Source organism: Danio rerio, chromosome 2 (genome assembly GCF_052040795.2).
Source record: "Danio rerio strain M-AB ecotype USA chromosome 2, GRCz13ab, whole genome shotgun sequence".
Lineage (NCBI taxonomy): Eukaryota > Metazoa > Chordata > Actinopteri > Cypriniformes > Danionidae > Danio > Danio rerio.
In genome coordinates, this window is record NC_141022.1 from 40,902,656 (window position 1) to 40,919,646 (window position 16,991).

General features: G+C 35.1%; 1 protein-coding gene across 10 annotated transcripts in view; it reads right to left on the reverse strand.

Annotated features, from left to right (window-relative positions):
* Window positions 1-8,673: 8,673 nt before the first annotated feature.
* Window positions 8,674-16,991, reverse strand: part of insra (insulin receptor a) — a 141,512-nt gene continuing 133,194 nt past the window's right edge. For 9 of the 10 annotated variants that reach the window (XM_087238764.1, XM_087238765.1, XM_087238762.1 and 6 more), the window contains 8 exons: window positions 16,259-16,358; window positions 16,108-16,175; window positions 15,682-15,911; window positions 14,183-14,293; window positions 13,895-14,054; window positions 11,788-11,917; window positions 11,554-11,688; window positions 8,674-10,156 (listed from right to left, as the gene is read on the reverse strand). In XM_087238764.1, coding sequence (XP_087094890.1) covers window positions 9,802-10,156; window positions 11,554-11,688; window positions 11,788-11,917; window positions 13,895-14,054; window positions 14,183-14,293; window positions 15,682-15,911; window positions 16,108-16,175; window positions 16,259-16,358 — 1,289 coding nt within the window. In that variant the 3' untranslated portion in view covers window positions 8,674-9,801. 10 annotated transcript variants of the gene reach the window in all.

Sequence of the window (16,991 nt, forward strand, 5' to 3'; positions counted from 1 at the left end):
AAACTGTCGCAAAAGACTGCTGAAATTGGAGCCAGACATGCGCAGAAGGACTGTCTGATGGAGCCAGAGGAGGAGCCGCGATAATGAGCGGAGTCGAGCTTCCAACCAAACGCTTTATGTAAAATCAACCACGCCCCCCGAACTTCTCACTCGACTGCCGGTGTTTGCACTATAACAAACGCTCACTGATGTAAATAGAAGCACTAACATTAAAAAAACACAATAATATACGGTTTAAAAACGGTGTGATGTAAGCTGTTAAACTTTAATAAAAGCAATACATGGTGGACTGCAGAAATAAACGATCTTTTATACACTCTAGCCTGAATATGAGCACAAATAATATATTCTCTTATTGTTATATTTGTTGTTGGTATTTGTTATCTTCATAGGGGTAGAAATAACACTTGTAAAATATGAACAATATAACATATAAACAACACATTCATTTTTAGAAAGGTTTTTATTTTTAATTAGCCATCAACAGAACCCAAAATATAGCCTACACACCATAACGATTTACCATGCGGGAACAATCGTGCGTTTAGAAGATAAATACAGCAAGATTACTAAATATCAACAGGATATTTACACATCCCAACCCTGCAATTTGTCAATTTGTGCAAAAAAACTTTGCACTATTAATACAACGTCTATCTGCTGTAACATCACTAGTATATTGTTTATTCATTTTCGCTTGAATTGTTTATTTATTTAATTTTTTTGCCTCCGTTTTCATTTGGTTTATTCGATGCCTTCATTATATCTGGCAACGAGGAATTTACATTCTTTTTAATGTTAGCTGGAGTGTTCAAATAAAACGCCAACAGTAAATGATGTAAATAAATAATATCTAACATTTACAGCTCTATTAGGTTATATAAGATTCGATTTCAAGAACCTTATAATGATTTATAACAGCAAATTCAGTAGATCACTTAATAACATGCCAAAACTTAAAATGCAGAGACGTCCTATAAAGCAAGTTCAAATAACCTTACAGGAGATCAACGTGGAGATTATTATTTAAACACAAAGAGAATTACTGCTAACGATCTCCTGTATACCCCGTACTTAAATGGGTTTATTTTATTGTGCAGTTTTATTGTCATTTTCGTATTTATTATTATTATTATTTAATACTTGTGCAATCGATACAGGTTTATTGTTATTTATTTTGTCCTTTATTTAAATAATTGCTATGCTGTTTGCATCTTTATTCAAAGGTTAAACTCAGTGATACACTTTGCGTTCACATAGTAGCATGCGTTTGTTGTTATATCAACAAAAATGGGTGTAATAACGTTAACAAATGTGAGGGTTTTATATAATGAAGATTCAATCGCGCCAGCTCCGGGCATCAGCGCATAACCTAGTCGCGGCGTCGCGGGCTGATTCCGGCTCGCATGCGGCAGCGCCTGCTCGCTCGGCCGCCGCATCTGGCTCAATTGACTCAGGCTGGAATCGGGCAGTGAGTCCAGGCATCCGGAGTAGGTCCAGCAGAGGTAGTCAGTCTGAGGGGTAAGTCTCCGGCAGGCAAGAACTGGCCCCAGTGTATTTTGCTATCTGGGTGGCTAGGCTTGTATTAGCAAACTAATAAAGCCCGAAAAAAGCTCTGACCTTAGCGAATAAACAGTGTTCCACCAGATCATGTATGTCAGAAACTGTAGTTTACTGCTGAACTCATTTTGTCATGGTAAAATAACACAGAAATCGAATAATAACACTTCAGTCTCCTGCCGAAGCTCAGACGCCGCGCTTTGAGAAACTGTCAATCACAGCTGTCATCACGATGACACGCCCAGCATTAAATTACTGCTAAAAACAAACTGTTTACAAAAATGAGGATCTGCACCTATTTCAGCACAATAATCAGTGCCTTAATCGACCAGAACCATCTTTCGGGACATTTTATTGCAAGTGTAATTAATTTTTTTATTTGGGCTCAAGTCTCCTTCATTAACACGGAGGAGGCGGGCTTTATGACTTGTACTGCAGCCAGCCCCCAGGGGGCGATCTAACGGCCGAGACCTTCACTCAAACGCAGGCTTGCGGCACACTTGGTACCGACTAATATAATGTATAAGCACAAATATACTATTGTATCCTATTAAAAAATATTACTTTAAAAGAGAGATTTGCGAAGGGTCTACTTATATATGCTGAGCACTATATCTATATTTTTTGGCGGCATAGTTTTATAATTTTTTTATTCAAACTTGTTTTTTTGTGTGATGACAAATCAAAACAACAACAGGCTACATTTGGTTTTTGACTGTTTAGTCGATGATTTAAGAGTTAATAATTTTCTTACTAAATCAGTTATCTTTATTTCTAAAATAAATTACACAATCTTTGGCATTATGAATGACGCGGCTTTAATTTGTATTGAATAACATGTTTGTTTAAATGATCCAAAAATAATAATAATTGTGTAGACTGCATGCAAATTCTTAAAGGGATAGTTCACCCAAAACTAAAATCTGTCATCATTTAATTACCTATTTTCCAAACCTGTTTGACTTATTTCCTTTTGTTGAACACAAAGATAGCGATATTGATGAAAGGCACAAAAATGTAACCATTGACTTCCACAATGTTTGTATTTCCTACTATGGAAGTCAGTGGTTTCAGGTTTCTAACATCTTTCAAAATATATTTTTGTGTGTGTATGTAAACATACATACCTCTGATTCCACTTGAGTGTGGAAATAACATTTATCTGTTCAATATTTACATACATGTGGGCGACACGGTGGCTCAGTGGTTAGCACTGTTGCCTAAAGAAGGTTGCTGGTTCGAGTCCCAGCTTGGCCAGTTGGCATTTCTGCATCTGCTGTGTAAACCATATTCTGGATAACTTGTTGGTTCATTCCGCTGTGGCAATTCATGATTAATAAAGGGACTAAACCGAAAAAAAAAAAAATGAAACTGTGTTATAGTGTTGTTAAATAAACACAATAATGAATTGGTGCATCTCACTAATTTACATCAGTCTAGAGAAAGCTCCAAACACCACTGCCAGATGGCGCAACTAACTTTTGAAAATCATATCTCCCCTGTCAAAAAAAACACAGTTTTTCATCTGAGAAATAATGCTAAGTTACAAAGTATGCTATCCATCTCAGATGCAAAAAAAAAAAAACACTAGTTTATGCTTTATGACTTCTAGGCTGGGTTACTGTTTGCTGGTTGCCCAGCATCCTCTATTAACAAAATTCAGCTATTCAAAATGCAGCTGCCAGTTTTTACCAGGTCTAGACAATATGACCATATCACCCCAATTTTATCCTCCTTAAACTGGCTCCCTGTTAAGTTTCATATTGATTATGAAATATTACTTCTTACCTATAAAGCTTTAAATAATCAACACTTTAAAAAATATTGTTATACAAAACAAAAAAAAAAATTGACGCAACAGCTTGCATTAATATATTCAAGTTATGACAACATCTAACAAAATGAAGTTCAGACAACAAACTTTATTATGTTAGCCAAATCTTTTCCTCTTCAGAGACATTTTTACATAGCAAAACCTCAAATTTTTAAGTTGAGTACTCAAAAAAACAAGTTGTTTACATTTTCTTTAATAAAATTGAAAACAAATCCTGTGTTATGTACTTAATTACATGCATATTGTCAAGTTTAGAACCTCAAATAAATGAATACATTTTAGTTTGTTTTCAAATTTACTGTTCATGCTTGTAAGAAATACAGTTATTTTTGGTTTTTATTGTTTTACAAAACAAAAACATGTACTGTCCCATATTATCATAAAAATAATAGAAAAACCAGTGTGGGGACTTAAAAATACAAAACAACTCCATTAGTGTGGAAACATTTTTTTTTTTGGGGTTGCTAGAAGTTAAATATTGTTTTAAAGGAACTGACAGATATAATTACCTTTAAATTAGCCACATTTTTAAATTTATGTAATTATCAATATTTTCATGTTTTGAAAACTTAATAAAATTATTCTGGGGAGCATCTGCTTAAAAGTTTTAATCTAATCAGCATTTTGGAATTTTTAAGTTACAATAATGTATTATGTAGTGGTTACAGACCTCTTGAGTTACTTTTTAGAGTGAATCCTGTTTATCTAACCAACCTTTTGTCTAGTTACAATCCAACCCACTCAAGATCTCAAAACTCAGGGCTTCTGGTGGTACCTTGAATAGCAAAGTCTACTAAAAGAGGTTGAGCCTTCTCATTTATGGCTCATAAACTCTGGAATAGCCTTCCTGATAATGTCAGAGGCTCAGACACACTCTCTGTTCAAAACTAGATTAAATATCTTTTTAGTAAAGCATACACTCAATGGATCACTTGACATTATGACGAATGAGTGTGCTCCACACAGTTGAGCTGGCTTGACAACCACCTGTAGGACAAACTCTCCTGTCTTCATGCACCAGATATTTTGTTAGAAATACTCATATGCTTCTCATGCTTGTTTCTATGTTTGTTTATATAACTATTATTTTCATTTATGGAACTTCATTTTGCATTGCTATTTAATATCTTTAATAATTTTTGAACATTATGAACAGCAGCTATGCTAATTTTTTTCTTTATTCTTTATTTCCACCTGGGGATACTCATTCCGAGGCCAACAGATTCATTACAGCGCCATTGATGCGATCCAAGTGAAGAGATGATGCCAACCACTGAGGCGCTTAAGGACAACACATTCGAAGAGAGGTATGATCCTGGACCAGGCCGTATCTTAAGCTGATGCTCCGGTGGTCATGGAGGATGGGAGAGAATGAGACTGATTCCTGAAAGACCCCAGTGACAGAGGAGTCTCTGCATTCATCCTGTGGGCCAGCCTGAACACCCAACGGTGACCTACTCACACCTGCAGCTTTTCCACAATGGACGTCCAGCGTTCTCCAGCCTCCAGAAGAAGCTTGACCAAGAAGTTTAGTTAAAGGAGAAATGGCGATGCTATTTCTCTCAACTAAGCCTGCTCAAGTTTTTTTATTTCCTTCACTTTTGTTAATTGGTGAAGTTTGTTCCTCGCCACTGTCTTTCTTGGTTTAGGACTTGTGTAGCTGCACATCGATGGGTTTGCTCTTCAGAGTTTGGACTTTCAGCAGTGATAATTAAACCACTCTGAACTGAACTAAACTTCAACCATGAAAATTAGACTGACACAGTTTTAATTTACCAGAACTTCTAAGTTAAGCTGCTTTGACACAATATTCATTGTAAAAGCGCTATAAAAATAAACATGAGTTGATTTGGGGGAAAATATGGAAATTTATAATTATAAATGGTATAAATCACATCTCTGAATGACTTTCTAAATGTATTCAATATTCTCAATAAACACTGAATAAGCTAATGACGAAGACTAATGATCCTTACTGCAGAAATTCACCTTAAAATGAAAAAAACATCAGCTAACTATTCCTCACAAAAATAATGCAATTGTTATATTAATTCAAGACTTGCTGCTCTGATGTCAGACCCTTTTAATGCCTTAATTCAAAGCGATTTAAGAATTTAAATAACTCGTTTCCGCGGAAATCGTTGCGGGAGAAACTTCAATAGAGCACGCTCGTTTGGATTATCCTGAAAATGGAATTCCAGCGACAGCAATAGCATTCCATAGAATATATTCTTAAACGCACACTCACGCAGGTCGCGCACATCTAAGTTCTACAAAACACTGACCAAGGTTTGTGGTCTACTGGCACAATATTAGCGCCTCTATCCCGGAAAGCGGGGAACTGGACAGTGAAGGCTGCCAGGTAGAGCTGGCAGCGGTTGGTGATTTGACCCCTCACCACCGAGAGAGATCCCCCGTTTCATGGTTCGACGACGATTATTGGATGTCCTGGGACTTCTGGGACGAAGTGATAGACTGGGGCGAAGAGGAGAACCCAGGCCTGATGATCCGAGTGGATGGAGTCATGGAGATGCTACACAAGCGAGGCGAGGAGAAAGCAATCTCGCGCGAAGTTGTTGTCAAGAACACGGGTATGTAGATACAGGACGAAAAATGAGACTTATAAGCTCGAGAGCTGAAGAGCCCTAGAAAATATTAGAAATGAATTATAAATAAAACATTTCTTCCACATTTAAAGTTTTTTTTTTAATTTTTTTACTGAAAATGTATTTCCAACCTCTGAGGTTACCTTTAGATAAATAAAATATTAAGGCTTTATATTGCCATCAAGGCTTTCGATCTTTAACATCAATGAAATCCGTCACACATAATGGTCTTTATATTGGGAAAAATATGTTTTTAAAGATTTTTTTTTTATTCACAAAGGTTCTTTGAGGTTATTCAAGGCATCACCATAAAAACACCCTTTCTTTTAAAGAGTGTAATGTTTGGATCATTGTGAAACAGCTTAGGCGTCTATTCAGTGACAGGATTTGCTAATAAACTAGTTTTTAATTAGTGCTTTATAACAAATGAATTAGGCAAAAATGGTCAAACATTTATACTAAATATACAGAAAAACAACTTATAACTCTTGATGGCAACATATCAATTATATACAAAACATCAGGAATAGACAAATGCTTTTCTCATGATTTATACTTACCCTGTAAAATACAGAACTCAACATTTTGAAGTGAATAAAAAAGTTCTACTAATACAAGAAGAGTATTGTTTAAAACATCTTTTAGTTTTAGGACAACGCTGATGGCATTTTTTAATCTGGTTCAAATGTTGAGTACTGTAAATCGAAGCAGCAGAAACTATTGGTTCATTTAAATAACTCAATAAACCAACATATTCAGTTAAAAAATTATAATAATGGAGCAAAATGTTAAACATTATTTTAGAGATATAACATGACAGGGGAAAAAACATTGCATGTTTTGGTCAATTTTGACTGAGATTTGGAACACCTAGGTGATCAGTGTCAAAACCTTTTTTTTATTTTTTATTTTTTTTATTTTATTTAAACAAATAAAAATAAATAACAAAATAAATAAAAAAGTGTTTCTTAAGGTTTCAATAAAAAGTGGTAAATGCAGTAATACCATGGTAAAAACGTCAACTCTGAAATTATATTACATTCACTCATTTATGAGCAGTTGACAAGGAAAACATTAGGTTATGACACGTGTTGGGGAAAGTTACTTTTGAAAGTGATGCATTACAATATCAAGTTACTCCCCCCAAAATACTTACTTAGTTACTTTTTGTGGAAAGTAATGTGTTAAGTTACTTTTGATTACCTGGCTGAGGCTTGATTTCTTTCAGAACTTGTTTTAAAAGAGGAGATCTGCAATTAACAACACACTGTATAACCTACACCTACCTTTACCTTTAAAAAAATTATTTTAGGATATTGTTATCTGATAACTTCCTGACCACAGAGTTGCCGTATATACACACAAAAAAGTTGACTCAACTTAAAACTTTAAGGCAACCAGCTTTAAGACATTTGAGTTAACTCAATTTAAATGGATTCAAGTTCAGTACTTGGGTTGAAAGTTGTGTCAACTCAAAAAAGCTCTGCAGCAAGTTGCTGAGTAAACTCAAATGTCCTAAAGCTGGTTGTCTTAATTTTAAGTTGAGTCAACTTTTGTTTTTACAGTGTACAGATTATTGAAAGTTTAAAGCAACATGTAAGCTAATTTTGTACAACTTGTCTTAAGTGAAATCAGTGTCCATTGAGACAATCTCCTTTTCCTTTTTTTCGATACGTTCAAGATAATGAACACATTCTCTCATTAGCCCCTTTCACACAGCGATACGGTAAATATCTGAAAAATTGCTCTAACGACTTTACTGGTAAATTTAAAAAAACGTTTTACACAGGCAAGATTGTTCAGAAATTTTTCCAAAAAAGACCATATATTCACACATCCATTCCAAAATACTGGCAAATTCTGGCATCAAACAGGAACTAATTGCGCTTGTATTTGTAAACAGAAGGATGTCCGGCTTTTGTTGATGGTCAAGCAACTGAAGCAGAGCTCAAAGGTAAACAAACAGCAGTTTATCATGAGCATTTTATCGATAACTTTTTTTAGAAGGAACATAGAAACGTTTTTTTTGACTAACATCTAACAGCTAAATGTGCCTTTAAAATTATTCAAATGCTTTTATTTTCATAAACAGCACGGATGTGAATGCGTCTGAATGTTCTGATTGGCTGGAGCAGACGTCTCACAACAGTGTGTTATAAGGGTGAATGCTCTGCCTCCAGAAATTTTCCTTCTGCGTTTATACAGCACAGCATTCCTGCAAATTACCGGTAATCTTACAACTTCTTATAAATTTGCCAGAACAAATTTTCCAGTATTTTCAAAAAGGGTCTGTTCACACAAACAGACCTTTTCGAAAAATTGCTGGTTATTAAAGCTATTCACTGCTTGATTTATTGTAAAAAGTGACTCAAATATTATTACTTTTTTTAGTAATGCGTTAATTACAAAAGTAATATTATTACGTATCTCGCGTTACTTGGAATGCGTTACCCCCAACACTGGTTATGACCATTTTAAACATGCGCTATTCTTCAGTTCCTAAAATGGGAATGCATTAAGGATTATAAACTGAATTTCTTCATGATCCTGCATTTGTATCACACATTGCACTGATTAGATGTCCACTTCAACAAAAAAAAACCAATCTGAAGCTTCGATAGACTTCGTCCTTGAAATAAATTAAAAAAAAAACACAGCACAGAAACTCATCCATTCGCTCTTCTTGAATGCACCTCACTGCTTTATTTACAGCAGTTATTTCCATTGATATCAAGATTGGCCACGAGAGCCGAAAGTGTCTCGACACTCCTGTGCATCTGGAGCTGCTGGGCTGATCAGAGGTCCAGAATGATTAGTACGATTTTCAATTAGAAAAAATAAAGATTCGAGACAAACATGTAAAAACATTTCTACAACCGGGCAAGAGCTCTCGAATGACGACATATCATCTATGTACAAAAAACATCAATAATATATTTATATATACTTTGTTTGTCATCATCTATACCCACTAAAATATATCAAAGCAGCAACTATTGGTCAATCTGAAGAACTCTCTTAGTCCAAAGTCCTGAAAACAGTTTAAATATCCTTCAGCTGTAAATGTGTGAACACCAGGAGGGCAGGGAACAAGTGGAGAAGGAGCACAGGTACGCAAATAAATAAAAAAATAGAGTCCAAAAATCTGTTCGCTCTCTGTGTAGTCTGGAATACTGAGTAGCAGGTAGAAAAGCAGTGTCTTTTACAGGCTTCACCTGTGCACAGTTTGTTCTTGGATGGATGAGAAAAGTCATCCTTACATTTCCCAAGTTCAACAGGTTTGCCAAAACCATTACCAAAGGTGGACAGATTCAGACACAACTCCACGTTAGTCATGACACAGGCCACAAGCAGGGTAAGGTCACTTTTTCCCCCTCATATGCTTCATAAACATTCTGTCTTTTCTGGAGAAATCTGAGGAGAATCCGTTGGCGGATGAGGAGAGAGTCTGAGGAGATGTAAGGTTTAAAGCAGCCTTCGGGTTGTTGAGGTTCATTTCACAGTTTGTTCCATTTGACCAGTTCTTGAAACTTGGCAATATTAAAAGAAACATCAGAAGAGAAGCAGTTGATGGGTGTTTTCTTCTTTAAATATAAAAAAAAATTCCAAAACAATGCCTGCTCCTTGTATCATCATCATCATCATCATCATCATCATACAGAGGCAGTAAAGAAGAAAACAAATGTCCTGAGATTACTTTCTGAAGTGCTTCTGATATAGAGCTCGATAAAAAGTAAATCTATAAAATGATGACAAAAACAAAACAAAAAAAACTAATATAGCTTAATGGGGTTAGTGATATTAAGAAGGGGTGGATCGGGGTAGAGATAAGATGCGTCCGTTTTTCTTGCCGCCGTTCATATGCGTGTACGGCACATGCTCCTCATAACTGCCCCGAAGGCCCACGGAGGAGCCCTCGTCCCCGTCCAGACAGCACTCCCTCTGCGAGTACGAGGACGGGTCCAGCGGGATGCTCTCCATGTTCTCCAGGTCCATGTCAAACTCCTCTGTTTCCGGTGGCTTGTTTTCCTCGCTGTAGAAGAAGGAGACCTCCTGAAACGAGGGATGCAGATCTTCGCGGAGCATCTCGATGATCTCCTGGAAGGTGGGCCGCATTTTGGGATTATAATGCCAGCACATCTGCATCAGGTTATGTCTGGAAGATCAGAAAGCAGGTGGCATGTCCGTTAAAGACGAAGACTTTTTTAAATTCAAGTTCAAACTATGTAAAAAGACATTTTAGATCAGGACTTCTCATTTTGTTTTGCAAGACCATGCTTAAAGGATTCAAATTGTGGATTTCTGGGTCTAAGCGCTCTATCAAACTGTATGGTGAGGCTCATTAAATAGTAATAATAAAGCTTTACAAAGTGCTGTAATACTTTCGAAAATCATGATCGCAGTATATATATATTTGATGTATATTTGTGATGCAGCAAGCTCAGAGACTGTTGTGTAGAACATGATTTAATATAAAATTCACTTTATTGTGTGATGGGATTAAAAAGTGTCCATAATCGAATCTTTTCTTAATTCAAATGAGTAGTGGCTTGGACACGAAAAAAGTATTTTATCCGTCTTGACTTTACAAGATTAGGATTGGCCTACCTTTTGATGTGTTTTGTACAAAAAGGCACTTATATTAGCGGTTTTGTCACATTTGCATTGTATTGAATGTGTTTTAAATGAAAATGCTATTTATTTAAAGAAAAATAAATAGTGTTGACTTGTGATGCATGTTATGGATGTTTTAAAAACAAGTAATGTTATATCAATTGTTCCAGACAAACAGTTCAGATTTGGACCTATTAATGTAGACATTGACTGTTTTAGATGAACACGAGACAGAAATTCTATTTAAATTCTATATAACAAACAGCACTTTCCAATAAAAATGATTCATAAAAGTGAATTTAAATTGATGTGAATTTAAATTGAAATATCAACAACTAAATGTTAATTTTGAACTAGAATTGATTAAATAACACTTAAAACTCTAGCAAAATATTAATCATTTATCTCATCAAATTCAATTAAATCAAAATGAGAAATATTTCATTTTCATTTTGAAGAATTTTAATAAATAAATTATAAACTAATATTTTATCGATTTTAATGTTATTTCAAGTAAAAAACATTTTAGTATATTAGTTTTATGGTCAACATGGCAGCATGTAATGTTTTTGTTACAAAAAGACACACTAATATGCATTAAATGAGCGAGGTCATGATAAATCCATCTTCCAAACCATGTTTTAGTTTAACCCTGAACTGTTACACTCAACCGATAATACGAGTTAACATTTAGACTGGCTTTTATATAATCATTATTTTTATTCTATTTTTCATTTATGCTTTTATAAGTTTTATTCATCCTAAAGAGCAGCTGTCATACCCATAAACAAATAGAATCCACTCTGGCTACAATTAATTAAACATCTGCTAAATGAATCCCATTAGCCAGAAACAAAACAGAACCACCCTTTTTGAAGTCAGATACAGTATCCTTGCACCAAACACTGACATGTTACAGCATGTCAGCAACACACTCACAATCTGTCTGCGCAGTTGTCTGGTCTGTCCAGATATCCTCCCTCCATCACAAATTTAAGGACCTGTTCATTGGACAGGCCTTGATACGGCTGTTCAGCCAGAGTGCTGACTTCCCATAACACCACACCAAACGACCTAAACAAACACAAGATGGGTCATGAAAGACTAAACACACGAGCAACAACAATTACTGATGTATTAGTAAGGCTGTGTGCGTGTAGACAGTCAGCTCACCAGCAGTCTGAGTGAGCTGTGAAAACACCATCCTTCAGCGACTCTGGTGCCATCCATCTCACTGGAAGAAGACCCTTCCCACCCTTTCTGTAGTAATCCGTCTCATAAATATCTCTGGTCATGCCAAAATCTGAGTACACAAGATAAAATCAACAGAAATTAAATTAAATCACATATTTAATTATAATTACATATATTATAATTCAATTACAGGTATTTTCCCAGCAAGACTAATAGACGTCTAAACATGGTTGTCTTGGCTAAAACAAGGCTAAATTTGGGCTGTCACTGAAAATCTAATAGACGTCTAGGAATAGATCAAAATTAGACTAGTCATCAAATAAAAAGAAATGAATGACTACACCAGGGGTCACCAATCTCGGTCCTGGAGGGCCGGTGTCCCTGCAGGGTTTAACTCCAACTTGCCTTAACACAACTGCCTGGGTGTTTCAATTATACCTAGTAAGACCTTGATTAGCTTGTTCAGGTGTGTTTGATTAGGGTTGGAGCTAAAATCTGCAGGACACCGGCCCTCCAGGAACAAGTTTGGTGACCCCTGCACTACACATATAAAGCCAGTCTAATCTGTCTATTTGACCACTAGTCTAGTTTTGGGCTATTCTTAGATGTCTATAGACCATTTCAATGCGGTCATGTCATTGGCCTATGAACATTTCCTGCTTGTTATTTCATAACTGTTAAAAGAGGCAATTCAATCATACTTAATATTAAAACAGTTGTTACAACATTATTTATCAATATGTGGCTCTTTTTAGATTCTTCGAAGCTATAAAAACTAAAAATGCAAAACAGGAAATAAGGTGGGATCATTGTTTTTGTTTACACCCCTCAAAATGGTCAATTAGATTTTCACTGACAGCCCAAGTTTAGCCTTGTTTTAGCCAAGCTGTCTACACAAAACTGTTTGCTTGGTTACATCAGAAACCTACAGTTGAGCCCTCCTGTGCAATATTTATACTTTATTAAATCAAAATATTTAACATATTAAGGACATTTTACAGTATTTCTTATAATATTTTTTCTTGGGGAAAAACTTTTTGTTTGTTTTATTTTATTATAATTTTTTTAAACCAATTTAAGGTCAATATTATTAGCTTCCTTAACCAATCTTTATTCTCCATTTGCTACAGAACTAACCATTATTATACAATGACTTGCGTAATTACCATAACTGGCCGAATTAACCTAGTTAAGCCTTTAAATGTCACTTTAAGCTGAATAGTTGAAAATATCTAATAACATATAACGTACTGTCATAAAGACTGGCAAAGACAAAATAAATCAGTTATTAGAAGTTGCTTATTAAAAACCTTTAGAAATGTGTTGAAAAAAATCTCTCCATTAAACAGAAACTGGGGGAAAAATGTCAAATCATTTAATAGGAGGACTAATAATTCTGACTTCAACTTCACAAAATATACTCAAGACTGATTTCTGTGAAAAATGATCCCAAATGGGCACAATTAATAACTGCGTCTTAATTCAGGAGTTGCATTCTTGGCATGTTAGAAGTCTGATAAGGACTTTCTCAATCCAAATCCATTCTCTAGACATGTCCTGCAGTTCCTGGACACCACAGATGGATCCTTTACAAACTAGAATATCCCATGATACCTTGCACAATGCTGATGATAGGGCTTTTTTTTTTTTTTCAGGATTACATTTTATCCTACCCATTAGATTATGCTACCAACACTGTATTTGAATGGTTCTGAGGATGGGGTTAGGGATTAGACAGGTTAAATCGATATTACAGCTTCATATCACATTACTCCACATTAAAATTTACACTGATAGCGAAATCTGATTGGTAGCATATTGCATCTTCAAATTGTGCTGACTACATTTGAATGGGAGGTAGGACAATCAAACAAGGTAGGACAAATTGACAGAACAGCCGCATTACAGTTTACTCATATATTATAAAATAAATGTTAAGAAGTTTAACTTTAAGAAGTCTGACTGATTTTAAAATATCTTTCCCCTTTATTTTGTGTGAAGGAATTGTGTTAAAAAATAAAACCCTTGTTTGCTGGGTTACTTCAGATCTCCTTATAACTTTTAACTCCCATAATCAATACTGTACCTCCAATTTTTACGGTCAGGTCTTCGGCCACCATGCAGTTCCTGGCAGCAAGATCTCTGTGCACAAACTTTTTGGCATTAAGATAAGCCATGCCATCTGCTATCTCTGCGGCCATCTGAATCATCTCCTTCAGAGTCGGAGGAGGCCGGCCTGGGTTATTCTGTCACGAAGCAATCACACGACATCCATTTACTTAAAAGGATTTTTGTTTGAGTATTAATAATGATGCAAGTTATATTGACTAATCTAAAAGCTATTTGAGGTGACTCTTCCAGTCTGGTTGGTTACCTCTGAGTCAGGTCTGAGAGAGCGCAGGAAACTCTTCAGATCACCGTGTGTCATGAGCTCCATCACCACCAGAGTTGGCTGGCCTTTAGACACCACTCCCAGAAGCCTCACCTAACACACACAATGATCAGAATATGTCACAGTGCAACCTTGTTAAGCTAAAATGATATCCAAGCTATTACATAAACTTATTAAAACAAAGACCAAATTATTTAGATCAAAAATCAACATTAGATAAAATTAGAGAAATGAAACTAAAATGTAGCCACAGTAATTAACTGATCTAAAAAATTAATAATTATTTATTTATTTTATAAAAATGAAAGCTTATAACTTCCTTGAAATAAAAAAAGTCATTGCAACCTCTTCTCACAATTCTCAATTTATATCCTACAATTTTGAGTTAGCGTAACATCACCTTTTTTATATCTTAGTTTTTATTCGTAAAAGTATTTATTGCAAAATGTAGACTTGCAATTCGAACTTTTTTCTAGCAAATCCGTTTATATAGTCCAGTTATTACCAGTGTTGGGTACGTTCCTTTAAATAGTAATTAGTTATAATTACTTCGTACAAATAGTAACTGAGTTACATAACTATAAGGGTAACTAATGCATTACTTTAAAATGATCTAATATCAAATAATGATGAAATAAATATAAAACATTGTACACTAATCTACACTATTTTATGGTGAAAAAAATCAAGTTTTAGTTGCTTTAGAAGAGAGAGGTTATTGCTGGCTGAGAGAGATGCTCCTCGCCTGAAAACTGCTTCAATGTTCTCAATTATAGTAATGTACAATTTATTGCCAGTAGCAGCAACAGCATTGTAACGGTGGAAACAATAATTCAATTGATTACTCGTTACTTAAAAAAGTATCGCCGTTAGTGACGGTGTTTATTTATTGCGCTGTTATTCCCATCACTGATTATGACTATTTTTTACCATTAACAAAAAAAGTCTGAAATTTGAGATATAATTTTGCTAAATTATACACATTTTCCCCTCATGATTCTGACTGTCTTGCATCTTACATATCACATTTTGACTGTTTTATGTTTACATCAAAAATGCAACTTTTTTCTTTAGAATATTTTATATGTGGCAAAACTTTCTCAGAATTCCCAGATATAAACTATAAGTTGTGCATTAATAAGTTAAAATTGCCAGATGAAAGGATACAACAAACTGTAAAATTATTATCAGTTTTATTATGTGGCAGGAGAAACTAAAACTGGCTAAAAGTAAAAAAAAAAAAAAATGTAAAAACTCAAAAAAAGAAACTGACAAAAAAATGAAACTACAGGCTAAAACTAAAAAAGTAAAAAAATAAAATTGTTAAAATATATACAAAAAAAGAAAAAAAGCACTTTAAAAAATCAATACATTTTTTAAAATATGAAAATAAAAATGCTTGACATTATTAATAATAAATTAAACAAAACAACAGGCCAGCTACATCAAATGCAAGCTGGCTTGTAAGAGATCCGTCTTACCACATGGTGGCAGCTGAAGGCCTTCATGACAGAAGCTTCATTGAGGAACTCAATTCTCTCTCTGAGACTGGCAGACTCATTAACCGTCTTCACCGCCACACGCGTCTGCGACTCTCCTTTCACTATGTCCTTTCCATTGCCCTCATAAACCATACCGAAAGATCCCTGGCCCAACTCTCTCAATAGAGTGATCTTTTCACGGGGCACTTCCCATTCGTCCGGCTCATACACTGAATACACATACAGAAACAGACATCTTTGAGGAGGAGCAGATCTCAAACAGAAGAGAAAGTCATTCTAAATCTGATAATCAACCTAAATCGATAAATCTGTTAATTTGATCAACTCTGGGTCTATTAAAACAAAATTAAAAAGGCTTGGATTTTCTGGCAAAGGTCACACACACAAAAAAATTGAGTTGCTCACCCTCATCTGGACTGAAATACTCTGGATTTGGAGATGTGTAAAGTCGGCCGGTCGGACCTTCTGTTTGCCTGGTCACACAAAATTAATTAAATTCATAAAGAATAGTTTCATCTGATAAGTTTCCAGGATATTTCCAAGAGAAGACACTTACTTTTTCTTGACTATGTAAAAGCCCACACATAACAATAGGAGCAGAAAAAAACATATAACTGGACCAATCACAATCTTCAGCACGTTGGATGGATCCACACCTGTTCAGAAACAGGGGGGGGGGGGGGGATAATCAATAAACCATTGCATATCAAAAGAAAACTGTAAAGGTGCAGGACACAACAGACATTAGGGCACTTTCACACCTGTAGATCAATTGTTTTGTTTCCGAAACAGAGATTAAAAATGTTACAATGTCGCCTTTTGTTCTTGGTGCGGTTTGCTTTCACAGGGCAAAGTTTCTAAACGGACCAAAATAGTTAAAACAAGTCACGTGCAAGTAAACTCTTCTCACATTGTTCAGAGTTTCACGGTTTATTTTTCAGAGTTCCTCAGATTCCGCTCAGCTGTTATTGTAATCGTCATTATTGTAATTTTTGATGATAACCAATAAGTTTTTAAGTGAAAAGGTGAGCTTTCATTTTGAATGGTGACACCCACAGACATCTTTACCACATATAAATCGGAGAGGTAAGACTTTCTCATACATGGCCTCATTTCAGTTGTCAAGGGCTGTACAAATCCATCTATTGAATTAACAGCCAGTCATTTTTTGAAACATTTAATTAGTTATTTTAAAATAAGAATAAGATATTTTACTACTTTTTTATTATTAATTATGAGCTTAAAAAAACGTTGGCTAAAATGATGCATTATACATTTAGATTATAGAG